This window comes from Equus caballus, chromosome 20, assembly GCF_041296265.1.
Source record: "Equus caballus isolate H_3958 breed thoroughbred chromosome 20, TB-T2T, whole genome shotgun sequence".
Classification (NCBI taxonomy): domain Eukaryota; kingdom Metazoa; phylum Chordata; class Mammalia; order Perissodactyla; family Equidae; genus Equus; species Equus caballus.
The window spans coordinates 32,046,415-32,059,960 of NC_091703.1; the positions used below are offsets into that span (position 1 = coordinate 32,046,415).

The following is a 13,546-nucleotide window of genomic DNA, read 5'->3' on the forward strand; positions in this document are numbered from 1 at the left end:
GGTTGTATGATAAATCTATGTTTAGTTGTATAGGAAACTGCTGAATATCTTCCAGAATGGCTGTGCTATTCTGTATTCCTGCCCACAATAAATGAGGGCTGCTGCTGCTCCACGTCCCAGGCAGCACTTGGCATCACCAGCTTTTGGATTTAGGACATTCTAATAGGTGTGTAATGGTACATCACTGTTGTTTTCATTTCCATTTCCCCAAAGACATCTGATGTTGAACATCTTTTCAAATGCTTATTAGCCATCTATATCTTCTTTGGTGAGGTGTGTGTTCAGTCTTTAGCTCATATTTTAATTCAGCTATTTGTTTTCTTATTGTTGAGTTTTAAGAGTTCTATATATATTCTAAAACAAGTCACTTATCAGATATGTGATGGCAAATATTTTCTCCTGTCTGTGGCCTGAGCTCTTTCACAGACATAATAGTATATGTTAATGCATAGATACATTTTTCTGAGAAGAGAAATGAGAAACTGCTAACCATGATGGTTTCTGGGTAGAGGACTTGGGAGAATGGGAGATGGAGGAAGGACGATGTGACTTATTTTTGCATATTCTTGAGTATCGTTTGAATTCCCCTGTGTACATGAATAATGTTTTCAAAAATAAATTACATTAAAATCCCTTACACTTGTAAAACACTTGACAGATCATCCTCAGATCATTGTGAAGACTCAAATTCTGATCCTCTACTCACGGACCAATCACCTTTTCACTGAACTATTTTGCCTTAGAATTCCCATTTCTGAAAAAGGTGAGCTAGACTGTACGGACAAATTTTCCCACTGAAAACAAGATAAAAAAATCTTCTTAAAAGCATCGGAGCTGACAAGATATTAATAAATGACCACACCCCAAAAAGAAGAGAAAGATCCTGCTTGGCCTCCACAGAGAACAGCATCCTGAGAGATGGAGAAAAGGCTCTGTGAGCTCATTGCCCAGACACGGAGCCCAGCACTTCCAGCTCTGTGCCCTGAGCTCTTTCATACCCATCTGCCTTCCATTTTTAGAAATTAGGCAAAGCTTTTATATTCTGATTATGATGTATATGTATAATGTATAATACATATGATATAATGTATATTCACTGTAGAAAAATTATAAAATGTTAAAAGTTATACATAACAAAGTAAAAATAACTGTAATCCTCAAACTTGGAGATATTTTGTTGCAGTATCTCCTACCTATTATGTATCCTCCTGCTGCTGCCCCAGGGCTGGAACTCTCTCTCTAAGTTGATGAGCACAGAGCTGAGTGGCCCCCAGCCCTGGTCTCTCCAGATGCCATTCCCTGAGGCAGTTCACTCTCATACCTGCTGAAGGGGCTATATCTGAGTTTTCTCTTCCCTCCTCTGTCCCCTCCACTCCTTCCCCACTCCCATTTCTTTTTTCACCCAGAGTAAAGGACTCAGGTGAGAACTGCATCATCTTACCACCAGAACCCCACATCTGTACCTGTATCCTCTGCCTTCACAGCAGTGATGATGGATGGTTCTGCTCCTGTCTAAGGCCACCTCTCAGCTTGGGCTCAGGGTCACATCCCCTCCCTCCCCTGCAGCATCAACCTCCTGCTCTCTACTGGCTCCTTCATTCCTGGATGCAAACAGGCTGTAATATCTCCCATTAAAAAACAAAAACAAACAAAACTAAATAAACCAAAACAAAATCCTCCCATAAAAGTCCAGCACTCAATCCCAGCTATGGCTCCATTCCTATGACACTCCTTATAGGACAATTCCTTAGTCCATTCTCTCACTGACCATGTTGTCTTTTTATTTTTATCAAATAGATATAGGTAGTTTAAAAAGTTTAATATTTCTATAAGGCTTGTTATGAAGACAGATGTCCACCCCTCCATTTCCTGAGTCTGAAAGACAACTTGTCTTGGGGCCGGCCTGGTGGCACAGCAGTCAGGTTCGCACATTCCACTTCAGCGGCCTGGGGTTCACCGGTTCCCATCCTGGGTGCGGACATGGCACCACTTGGCACACCATGCTGTGGTAGGCGTCCCACATATAAAGTAGAGGAAGATGAGCACAGATGTTAGCTCAGGGCCAGTCTTCCTAAGTGAAAAGAGGCAGATTGGCAGCAGTTAGCTCAGGGCTAATCTTCCTCAAAAAAAAAAAAAAAAAAAAAAAAGACAGCCTGTCTTAGTTCTTTTAGCTGATTCTCTAATTGTTACTTCTATGCTTATAAACACCATGCTTGTAACACTCCTTTGTTTTTCAGTTTTAGTGAATTGGCTCTTCTTTCTTACACCTCCGTCCACGCTTCTTTCTTACACCTCCGTCCACCCAATATAATTACTTTACAACTTTGATGAGCTCAATGTGCCATGTCTGCATTATTATGACCATGTAAACGTTAGTCACAACTGAGCATTTAGTAGACTATGATTACTTTTCTTTTCTTGAATCAACTTTTATGTTCCCTGGACTAAATAAATATCTCATTTCTTCATTTGCTTAGTTTCTGTTGTATTCATTACTAAATCATTCCACTATTCTTCCCAGAGTCTAAATCTTCATGAACATATTTGAACACATCTGTTATTCTATCAACTTCACCTTTGTGGAGACACCTGTCCCACAGCCCTCAGTCCTGCCACGTGTGGACTGGTTCCCTGCACACTTGGGGCAGGGCTGACATCCCTGATCTCCTTCACCTCACCCTGGGAGCCCTTTCTCTCTCCCTTGTTCTGGCTCCTCTGTTGCCTGGATCCCATTTCCCCCTTTTTTGGTTTTCTTCATCCTTGTTCCCCACTTTGCCTGGTAGTATCCTGAGGAAGGGAACATGGAAAGTAATCATTTGAAACCCTAAACATTTGAAATATCCTTAGGCTGCCCCAACCCTTAGTCACCTCTTGACTTGGTATCAAACTCCATGTTGGAATATTTTTTCCTCAGAATTTGGAAGGCATTGCTGCAATGTTTTCTAGCCTTCGGGTCTGTGTTTGTCACCTCTTGAAGTTTTCAAGATCTCTTCTTTTATACCCTCTTCTGGAAATTTCATTGTGTCTGTCATAGTGTGGGTCTGTTTTCATCTACTGTGGTAACAACTTGGTTAGGCCATTCATAATGTAAATTTTTATCTGGAAACTCTAAGAAATATTCTTGAATTATTACTATCACTTCATACAGTGCATTATTTCTGAAACTGGTGTTATTAATGTGTTGGAATTCCTTGATTGATAGACTGATATTCTCATAGGTCTTCTCTCCTGCTTGCCGTGACTTTTCCATCTGTACTACTTAGTGGGAGTATGACTTTAATTTTCCAGTTCATCTACTGAATTATTCATTTCTGTGATCATATTTTTAATTTTCAAGAGCTCTTTCTTACTCTATGATTGTATATAATTTTATATAATTCTGTGCTTGTTTCATATACCACATATCTTTTACATCTATTAGGCATTATTGATGATAGTGGTAGGGGACCTGTTAGGTTTCCTGGTTATCTGCTTTCATGACATCATGAACATTTTCTTCACAGCACTTAACTCAGTAGTTAATTTACATATATCTTTGTCACTTCTGCTTAATGTCCATCTCCATGACAATGCAAGCTCCATATCACCAGGGCCTTATTTGGCTCTTCACTGTATCTCCAGAGTCTAGCTGACCCTGATCCACTGGAGGCCTTGAAATTTATGCTCTATCATGGACTTTACCGTGGTTTGGGCAGTTAAGTCACATTGCCCCTTGCTGTCCTCTTGAGTTCTAGCCTAGTGTCCTCCTGTCATAAAACATTCTAGAACATTGAAACAGTTCACGTGCATGGGGTGCAGAGTCATCCTGCCACCAATTTGGGACAGGGAACCACGGATACAAGTCAACAAAGCTTTGAAAGAAAATCCCTGGGTTCAACCCTGGCTCCACCACCTCCTAAACTTTTCTGAGTCCCTTTCCCATTCACACAAAGGGATCACATGTTGGAAGCCTCATGAGTTTGATTTGAAGATTAAATCTGATCCTCTATGTAAATCATGGCATCATTGCATGAGTCATATTAAGTGTACCTCTATTCATAGTTACCATCATTATAGCATTTAGATAATTTTCATTTTTTTTGCTTTTATAAACTGCAATTCAAGCAACATTCTTGAACATATATTTTTGAGAACATGCGTGATTATCTTCTTAGTATAGATTCCTAAAAGAGAAAGTTTTTTGCCAAAATGTAAGCACACTGAAGTTGTCGAGACATTTTTCAAAAGCGACCTTTAGAGATTTTGTACCAGTTTCAATCCCATGAATCTTTTTGACAGTGTATTTTCCCTCCCCTCTGGTAAATACTCTCATCATTTATTTTCATCTTTGCCAAGATGAAATACTTTTTGATAGACTTTAGGTTTTATTTCCAATTTTTATTCCATAATCTTATTTTTGTTTACATTTATTTATTACCAACACGTTTGTTTGACATTTGTATTACTTTTTTTCCAAATTGTTTTCAATATTTTTTAGAGGTTGGGGAAGGAAATTATTTTAAAATGTTGAGTTTAAGAAAGAAGAAAAAGCAGTCCCCAACATCGGGAACTGGTCTAACACTTACAGTGGGGCCTCAGTGTTCTTAGAAGCCGGTCTAGTGCTCACCCCCTCACATGTTACTCTCTTGTTGGATATAAGTCATCTCACAGAACACCAACCTCAGACAAGGACATTCCGAGACTATGGCAAAGTGGCTACTAGCCGCATATGGTTATTTAAATTTAAATTAATTAAATAAAATTAAAAATTCAACTGGTCAGCATACTAGCCACATCTCAAGTGCTCTAAAGCCACATGTAGCTAGTGGCTACCAAATTGGAGGGTGGCGGCATAGAACAATTTCTTCATCAAAGAATGTCCTATTGGCAAGTACTGCCCTTCACACTTTATGGGCCTCAAGTCACATGCATTAGACCCATGTAAAAGGAAAGGCTAATTTTAATTGTCTCACAGATACATCAAATTTCTGTCCGAGATATGAATACATATTCAGCTGGTGTATAACAAAACCAACATAGGTCATCAGTGGGTCTTGTGCCTTCAGGCACAAACTGTCCCCAGTTCCAGAGGGAAACACCTGTCCCTCCACCTCCCATCCCAGACTGAGGACACTTTCTGGCATCAAATTTCCAGAGGGTGAGTTCTCTTCTAGAGGAGACCAGGGCCAATGTTCCAAGTTAAGTTTTGGGAGTCAGGGAGTGCAGCTCAGGGAGAAGAATTCCAGGAAATGAAGAGGAGGCAAAGGTGGGGACCAGCTGGGAGACTCTCCCTGGTTCATTTAGAATAGCAGTTCTCAAAGTGTGGTCTGTGGAACCCTTGAAGTCATTGAGACCCTTCCACAGATCCATGAGGTCAAAATTCTTTTCATAACATTACTAGACATCATTCACCTTCTCACTATGTTGGTATTTTCACTGAGGTAAAACTTAGTAAGAACGGAGGCCATGGTACCAAACTGCAATAGTAGTTACCTCCACCACCACTTACTTGCAAAAGAAAAAAACCAAAAAACAAAAGACCCCAAACCAGTTTCAATTTAAAACATCTTGGTTGAAGCATTAAAAATTATCATCGTTACTAAATCATTCACCTCAAACCCACATTTAAGAACATCCTAGATGATGACATGGAATGTACATATAAAGCATTTCTGCTCCATTCCAAAGTACTGTGTCCCAAGGAAAATAACTTGTAGGAGCTGAACTAGCCTCTTTTTTCATGGAATACCATTTTTACTTGAAGGAAAAAACAACACAGAAATATGATTATTTAGACTTTTTACTTGAATATTTGACAGACACTTTCTAGAAAATGATGAGAGCCTCTCCCTTCAAGAAAACCAACTGACAGTAGATAACTGATAGTACTTTGCCTTGATGAAATGTAAGCTCTAAAGAGAAAAATCAGAATTTTGGAACATTTCTTTCCCATCTCTGCAAGCTTGACAGCTTCCCTCTACTGACAAACTTTTCTGTTAGGATCTGTGGTAATATTAAAACTAATGTGATTTTTTAAAATAGTTTGATTCTAGTGTAATCTACACTGGAAGAATTATCTATAACTTAGTGAAACAATGCATTACTTTAAAAAAAATCATAGGGGGCGGGCCCAGTGACGTAGTGGTGAGGCTTGCACACTCCACTTCAGCAGCCCGGGGTTCACAGGTTCGGATCCTGGGCGTGGACCTGGCACCACTCTTCAAGCCATGGAATTGTGGTGTCCCACATAAAATAGAGGAAGATTGGCACAGATGTTAGCTCAGAGCCAATTTTCCTCACACAAACACACAAAAATATCATATATTAGAACAAGAGCCATTCAATGTGCAAGACAGGCAATGGATTTTAATGTAACAGAATAGGAAATATTCAGTGATATTGTTTCAGGTTTCACTTTGCAAATAATCTTTGAGAAACTATGGACTTTCATTTTATTTGATATCAAAGATTTTTATCAAAGACAAATATCCACAATTATATGAAAAAGTTATTAAAAATACTACTCCTGGGGCCGGCCCCGTGGCCAAGGGGTTAAGTTCGCGCGCTCCCCTTTCCCCACCCAGGGTTTCGCTAGTTCGGATCCTGGGCCGGGACAAGACACCACTCAGGCCACGTTGAGGTGGCGTCCCATGTGCCACAACTAGAAGGACCTACAACTAAAAATACACAACTATGTGCTGGGGGGATCTGGGGAGAAAAAAGCAAAAAAAAAAATACTACACCTATAGATTTGTGTATTTTTTCATCTACCTCAACCAAAATAACATTAAATGCAGAAGCAAATATGAAAATCCAACAGTTTTCTAATGAGACAGACAAAAAAGACTTGCAAAACTGTACAATGTAAAAAGATCCACTCTTCTCACTACCCTGTTTATTTGTGGAAAGAGATTTCTCATGGAAACATATTCTTTGTTAACATGTAATAGGTTATCAATAATATTTTAAAGGAATAAAAAATTTTTAAAAACTGTTTTATTCCGAGTAGGGCAAATATTGATAGATATAACCCACATACGAAATATTATCCTTGGGGTCCTCAATAATTTGTATGACTATATAGACATCCTGAAAACAAAATGTTTGAGAACTGTTCACTTACACAGAGGGCGCGGCTTTCCGAGTCTCAGCCCCGAGGGCGGAGTCTGGGGCGGGGAAGCTGAGTGTTGGGGAGTCCCCATCTCCCTGAGTTTCGCTTCTCCCTCTCACAACCTGTCAGGTCCTCCTGCCTGGAGATTCATGACGCGACCTCAGTTCTCACTCCCATTGGGTGTCCGGTTTCTAGAGAAGCCAATCGGCGTCTCCGCTGTTCCGGGGTATAAAGTCCGCACGGAGCAACCGGGGCTCAGATTCTCCCCACACCGCGAGGATGCAGTCATGATGCCTCCAACCTTCCTCCTGCTGCTCTCGGGGGCCCTGACCCTGACCGAGACCTGGGCCGGTGAGTGCGGGTTCGGGAGAAAACAGCCTCTGCGGGGGGCGGAGCGAGGGGACCGCGCGGCAAGGGTGCAGGACCCCCGGGGAAGGCGCGTCTACCCCGGACCCATGCCCAGACCCACCCCCCGCCCCACCCCGCCCACCTCGGCCCCGCCCCATCCTAATCCCTCCCTTTTCCTGCCCCCTCCTCCTCCCACCCCAAGTGCCCACCACTATCCGTCGGCCCCCAGGGTCTCAGCCCCACCCCACCCCCCAGGCTCCCACTCCCTGAGGTATTTCTACACCGCCGTGTCCCGGCCCGGCCGCGGGGAGCCCCGCTTCATCGCCGTCGGCTGCGTGGACGACACGCAGTTCGTGCGGTTCGACAGCGACGCCGCGAGTCCGAGGATGGAGCCGCGGGCGCCGTGGGTGGAGCAGGCGGGGCCGGAGTATTGGGAGCGGAACACGCGGATCTTCAAGGGCAACGCACAGACTTTCCGAGTGGACCTGAACACCCTGCGCGGCTACTACAACCAGAGCGAGGCCGGTGAGCGACGCGGGCCCGGGTCCAGGTCCCGACCCCCATCCCCACGGACGGGCCGGGGTCTCCCCGAGTCTCCGGGTCCGAGATTCACCCCGAGGCTGCGGGACCCGCCCGACCCCCGACCCGGGAAGAGCCGGCGGGGACTTGTCCGCGGTTTCATTTTCAGTTTAGGTTTAATCTCTGCGGGGGACGGGGCGGGGGCGGGGCCGAGTGGGCGGGGCTGACCTCGGGGCGGGGTCAGGGTCTCACACCCTCCAGGAAATGTATGGCTGCGACGTGGGGCCAGACGGGCGCCTCCTCCGCGGGTACAGGCAGTCCGCCTACGACGGCGCCGATTACCTCGCCCTGAACGAGGACCTGCGCTCCTGGACCGCGGCGGACACTGCGGCTCAGATCACCCGGCGCAAATGGGAGGCGGCCGGAGTGGCGGAGGACTTCAGGAACTACCTGGAGGGCCCGTGCGTGAAGTGGCTCCTCAGACACCTGGAGAACGGGAAGGAGACGCTGCAGCGCGCGGGTACTAGGGGCCGCGGGGACTCCTGATCTCCCCTCGGCCCGGGTTGGCTTCCCACAAAGAGGGAGGAAATGGGATCAGTGTCAGAATACCGTCCCTCAGAAAAGAAAGGAACCCACCCAGGTTTTCATATTCTGTACTAAAGACTTGCCCAGAGGGCCTGCCCTTCTCTAAAGGACAGTGAAGGAATCCAGTTTCTTGAGGCATAGGAGTGGAGACCATCCCTGAAATCGCTGTCCTTCGTTCCCTTTGACCCTGGCGGCCGTCTTGTGACCCATGACTTTCTCAAGGCCTTGTTCTCGGCTTGAGAACATCTTTGCAGGTCTGACTCCAGCTTTTGTGAGTCATTCACCCTGCATCCAGATCAGAACCAGAAGTCTGTGTTCTCCTGTTTAGAGACCTGAAGGATGGAACTCTGGGCACTCACCCTTATTCTAGAACTTTCCAAGGAATATGAGCTTATCCTCAATCTGCAAGTCCAGGCTCGTGTCTGGGTTCTGTGCTTCCTCCTTCAAACCAATTGTCCTGTCCGTTCTCAGGATGGTCACGCAAGTGATGCTTCAGTGGCCTATGGAGGTAACTGAAACTGAATTTTCTGACCCTTCTCCTAAGACGCCCCAAAGACACATGTGACCCACCACCCCATCTCTGACTGTGAGGTCACCCTGAGGTGCTGGGCCCTGGGCTTCTACCCTGCGGAGATCACCCTCACCTGGCAGCGTGACGGGGAGGACCTGACCCAGGACATGGAGTTTGTGGAGACCAGGCCTGCAGGGGATGGGACCTTCCAGAAGTGGGCGGCTGTGGTGGTGCCTTCTGGAGAGGAGCAGAGATACACGTGCCGTGTGCAGCACAAGGGGCTGCCTGAGCCCCTCACCCAGAGATGGGGTAAGGAGGGAGCCGTGGGCTCAGAGCCTCTTCTCAGGGAAATCAGGAGCCCTTCTGGAGACCTTCAGCAGGGTCAGGGCTGAGGCCTGGGGATCAGGGCCCTCACCCTGCCTTCCTTCCCCAGAGCTGCGGCGTCGGCCCACCATCCCCATCGTGGGTGTCATTGCTGGCCTGGGTCTCCTTGGAGCTGTGGGGGCTGGAGCTGTGATCTGGAGGAAGAAGCGCTCAGGTAGGGAAGGGGGTTTGGGATCTGAGTTTTCTTGTCCCACTGGGGGTTTCAAGAACCAAGCAGAACTTGCCCTGCCCCATTACTGGGAAGTGCCATCCACACACGTGCTTGCCACTCTGGCCTGATTGCTAACACTGTTTTGTAAAGCACTTATGAAAATGAAAGAGATTTTTCACCTTGATAATTCTGGTGCTGAGGACCTGAATCCCAGCAGTCGAAGGTCAGAGGGAAGGTCCCTGCTGAGGACAGACCTCCAGGAGGGCAGTTGGTCTAGCCCACACATCTCCTTTCTTCATATTTCCGGATCCTGCCCTGGGTATCCAGTCATGGTTCTGGAAACTTCCCTGTGGTCCAGGACTAGGGGATTCCTCTAGGATCTCATGGCTTAGCCTTCTCCCTGTTTTCTTCCCACAGGTGAAAAAAGAGGGATTTACCTGCAGGCTGCAAGTAAGTTTGAGTGGGGGATTGATCCCTGAGACCCCTGGAATACTGGAGCCAGGAGCCCCGGGGTGGGGAGCTCACTCACCCCATAGTTCATTCTTTAGTCTCATCTCCTGTGGGCTCTGCCCACTTCCTGTTTTGTTCTCCCCCAGACAGTGACAGTGCCCAAGGCTCTGATGCATCTCTCCCACAGAAAGGTGAGACTTGGAGGACCTGAAGTGGGGAGGGGCTTTGGGGCAGAGGGGACACACCTGGTTTATGGGAATTCTTTGGGGCATTTGGAGCATGCAGAGGGCTGATGAGAATGTCAACACTTGTGTGACTGACATGAATTTGTTCACGATTATTTTCTTTTACAGTGTGAGACAGCGGCCCTGTGGGAGACCAAGTGATGCAAGATTTGTTCACGCTCCCACTTTGTGACTTCAGATGCCCACACTTCGCTTTCTGCAACTGGCATCTGAATGTGTGGGTGGTCCTATTAGGATAATGTGAGGAGGTGAGGCGATTGGTCCACCCCCTGCTCTCCAGGACCCCCTCCCCACACTGACCTTTGTGCTTTCCCTGATCTAATTTCCTGTTCCAGCAGAGGTGGGGCTGGGCCGGCTCCCTCCCTGTCTTAACTCCCTGTTGCACTGAGTAGTGATCATTTGCTTCCTTATTGAAAATATGAATCTGGATGTGAATTTTTCTATAATTCTTGTTGTAAGGGATTGATGTGTTAATTAAAAGGAGAAGATTCCTCAAGTTTGAGAGTGGAAATAAATGGAAGCACTGAGAACTTTCCAGAAGTCATGTTTGCTGTGCTGAGTCTGTGCGTGGATGGGACCTCTGCACAGTCAGTGTTCAGTACATCATGGGCTGTGATGTCATTCCTTGGCTGGCGCATCTCTCTGCTCCTTTGTTCTGGTTCCTTCTATAGAACCTTGTTCCATCAGTACCTGTGATCACAGGGATGAGGACATCACCTGGGCATTGTTGTGTCTTCAGGACTGTGGGCAGCAACGGCTTCCTGTGGCCGGGTCAGCCTGGGCTCCATCCAGGGTCCGGCCCTCAGCACCTGCCTTTTGTGTGTTTGGACTTTGTTTCTTTCAGGATTTTTTTGGATTATGTTCTTTTTCATGTTTTGAGTTCTGTCTCAGTCTCCTCTGGGTGTCCCCATCTCTGCCAGCAGCAGCAGTCATTTGGCCTGTCATTGTCCCCTCAAGGCCCAGGGTGGCCTCTGCACACAGGAGACTCTGTGGTATCGAGGGACAAATTTTCAGACTCATCTGGCTCTTGCCCTCCCTCTAGAGCTGTTTCCTGGATTGTTCCTTCCATCTTTCCCCCACTTTTACAGAACCAGAATCTGGAAGTGGTAGACAGGAAGGATACAGTAGTTTTTCATCTCACATAAATTCCGCTGGGTTTCAGTCTTCTCTGCTGCCTGCCCTGTCTGTCTGCCCATAGCCCTCGTCATCCTTGTGCTGGCTCTGATTTAAATACATGGATTTATAAAGTTGAATCTAGTTTAGATTCACAATTGGTTGGAAAAATAGGGCCCATGAGCCTAGGATTGTCCTTTCTGAAGAGAGAAGTATAATTGTGTGTGTGAGCGTGCAGGAGAGCGGCTGTGGAAGAGAGGAGGAGGGGAGAGCAGCGCTTGTGAGAAAAGTACAGGCGGCACTTATGTCAGTGTGGGTGGACATTGTGCTGTAGCTGCCACCAAACAACGTGTGACCTGAGGTTGCATTAAGAAACATACTGTCTCTAGAATAGGGAGGTGCTCTATACTGATCATTCATTCAACTAATTTGCCAGATAGATGACAAAGGATTTTTACATTTAGGAAACCTCAGAATTAAAAACAGGCAGAAATTTTCAGCCTTGGGGAGCACGTGTTCTAGTGGTGAGGGGCACACTGCATGCTATAAGCATAGTAAATAAGGGAAGTATTTATGTGAGAAGTTGTAAGTGCCTTCAGGAAGGTGACCCAGAGTATAAGTGTGTGGGGACAGGGAAGGTGGCTGTTTTCCTAGAGTGGTCAGTGTGGCCTCACTGGGAAGGTGACCTTGAGGAAAGATGTGAAGGACATGAGGAGCTATCCACGAGGATGTCTGGGGAACTTCTTGGCAGGCAGGGGCACCCCCAGTGCAGATGCGCTAAGGCAGGAGTGTGTCTGTGTTTCTGGGAAGAGTGAGGGGGCTGGTGTGGCTGGAGCAGAGAATATTGAGATGAGGTCCGAATTACACCCAGGCCATGTAGACCTCGAAGGTAGTGGAAGGTTTTGACTTTTCTTTGAGTAAGATGTGGAGTTACAAGACTGCTTTGAACAGAAGATAATCTCGTAGGCCTTCTCTTTAGAAGCATCAGTGTGGTGCTGTGCAGAATCAAGAGATGAAGGACAAGCAACCGGTAGAGAAAACTGTAGGAAACTAGTGCCATGTCCTGGGCTAGAGATGTTAGCGGCTTTGTCTGGACTGTGAGCGGAGAAAATAATAAGAAGAGATTGGATTCTGGGTACCTTCTGAAGATGGGCTTTACAGCATCTCCTAATGGATTAAATCTGGGTTTTGAGAAAGAGGATCAAGGAGGACACCCCAAATTTCAGAAGTGCAAGTAGAAATATGGAGTGCCTCCAGTAGAAATGGAGAGGAGGATAGAAGGAACACGTTTGAGGAAGCAGCATCATAGTCATCTGATTTAGGAAATGTTGAATTTGAGTTGTTTATTAGAAATGCAACTGAGGTTAGCAGTTGGATAATTTGAGTCTGGAGTTTAGGTGACATGTCTTGGTTGCAGAATTGGATTTGAGAGGTGACACCATATAAATGATATTTAAAGCCTTGAAAACCGATGAGGTCACCAGGGGAGTGATGACTGTAAAAAAGAAAAGAACAAGGACTGAACCCTGAACCACACCGCCCCCCCCAGCCCCCTGTGGTAGGTGATCTGATCAGACCACACATGCAGAGCACGCTGCATAGTTCTGACACCACATCTAGAAGGCTTGGAGAGCAGGTAGTCCTAAACTGTCCTGTGCACAGGAATCCTCTGGACATCTCAGTAAGATCTAGACAGTCTGGAGTAGAGCTTGAGATTCTGCATTTATAACCCGTTTGGTGCTGATGCTGCTGGTCTTCAGATCACACATTTAGTAGCACGAACGTAGACCAGGATTGCCACATCGCTGTGCATCAGTCTCAGATGTAGGGCTAGCTAAATAAGTGATTCTTGGGTGCTGTGCTCAATATTCTAAGATAGTGAGTCCAGGGAGAAGCCTTGAGTATTTTGTAACAAGCCCACAAGCTATCCTGCTGCTTGGCCAGATTGGGAACCTCTGATGCCATGACCGGAGAGTGATCAGGGTGAAGAGGAGTCTTAAATTCACATTTAAAATTTTGCTGGGAAGAAAGAGGCAAGACGTACGCTGGGAGGTATATGTTTTGTCTCTACCATGGGGTGTACACAGGTGGTAGATTTTGGAAGTGGTTATCAGCTCAGCAAAAGAAAGTCTGAGTTGCTAAGAGAGTTC

General features: G+C 46.2%; 1 protein-coding gene and 1 long non-coding RNA gene across 2 annotated transcripts in view; one reads left to right on the forward strand and one right to left on the reverse strand.

Annotated features, from left to right (window-relative positions):
- Window positions 1-10,823, forward strand: part of LOC100056099 (HLA class I histocompatibility antigen, A alpha chain) — a 46,078-nt gene extending 35,255 nt beyond the window's left edge. Inside the window, exons 4-11 of the mRNA XM_070245070.1 lie at window positions 7,220-7,441; window positions 7,694-7,963; window positions 8,202-8,477; window positions 9,087-9,362; window positions 9,487-9,591; window positions 10,006-10,038; window positions 10,185-10,229; window positions 10,392-10,823. Coding sequence (XP_070101171.1) covers window positions 7,220-7,441; window positions 7,694-7,963; window positions 8,202-8,477; window positions 9,087-9,362; window positions 9,487-9,591; window positions 10,006-10,038; window positions 10,185-10,229; window positions 10,392-10,396 — 1,232 coding nt within the window. The 3' untranslated portion in view covers window positions 10,397-10,823. The remainder of the gene's footprint in view (window positions 1-7,219; window positions 7,442-7,693; window positions 7,964-8,201; window positions 8,478-9,086; window positions 9,363-9,486; window positions 9,592-10,005; window positions 10,039-10,184; window positions 10,230-10,391) is intronic.
- LOC138919618 (uncharacterized) lies at window positions 1,752-7,695 on the reverse strand. The gene is made up of 2 exons (XR_011429945.1): window positions 7,103-7,695; window positions 1,752-2,071 (listed from the first exon to the last, which is right to left on the reverse strand). It is a non-coding gene; the product is annotated as an uncharacterized lncRNA (long non-coding RNA).
- Window positions 10,824-13,546: the final 2,723 nt, after the last annotated feature.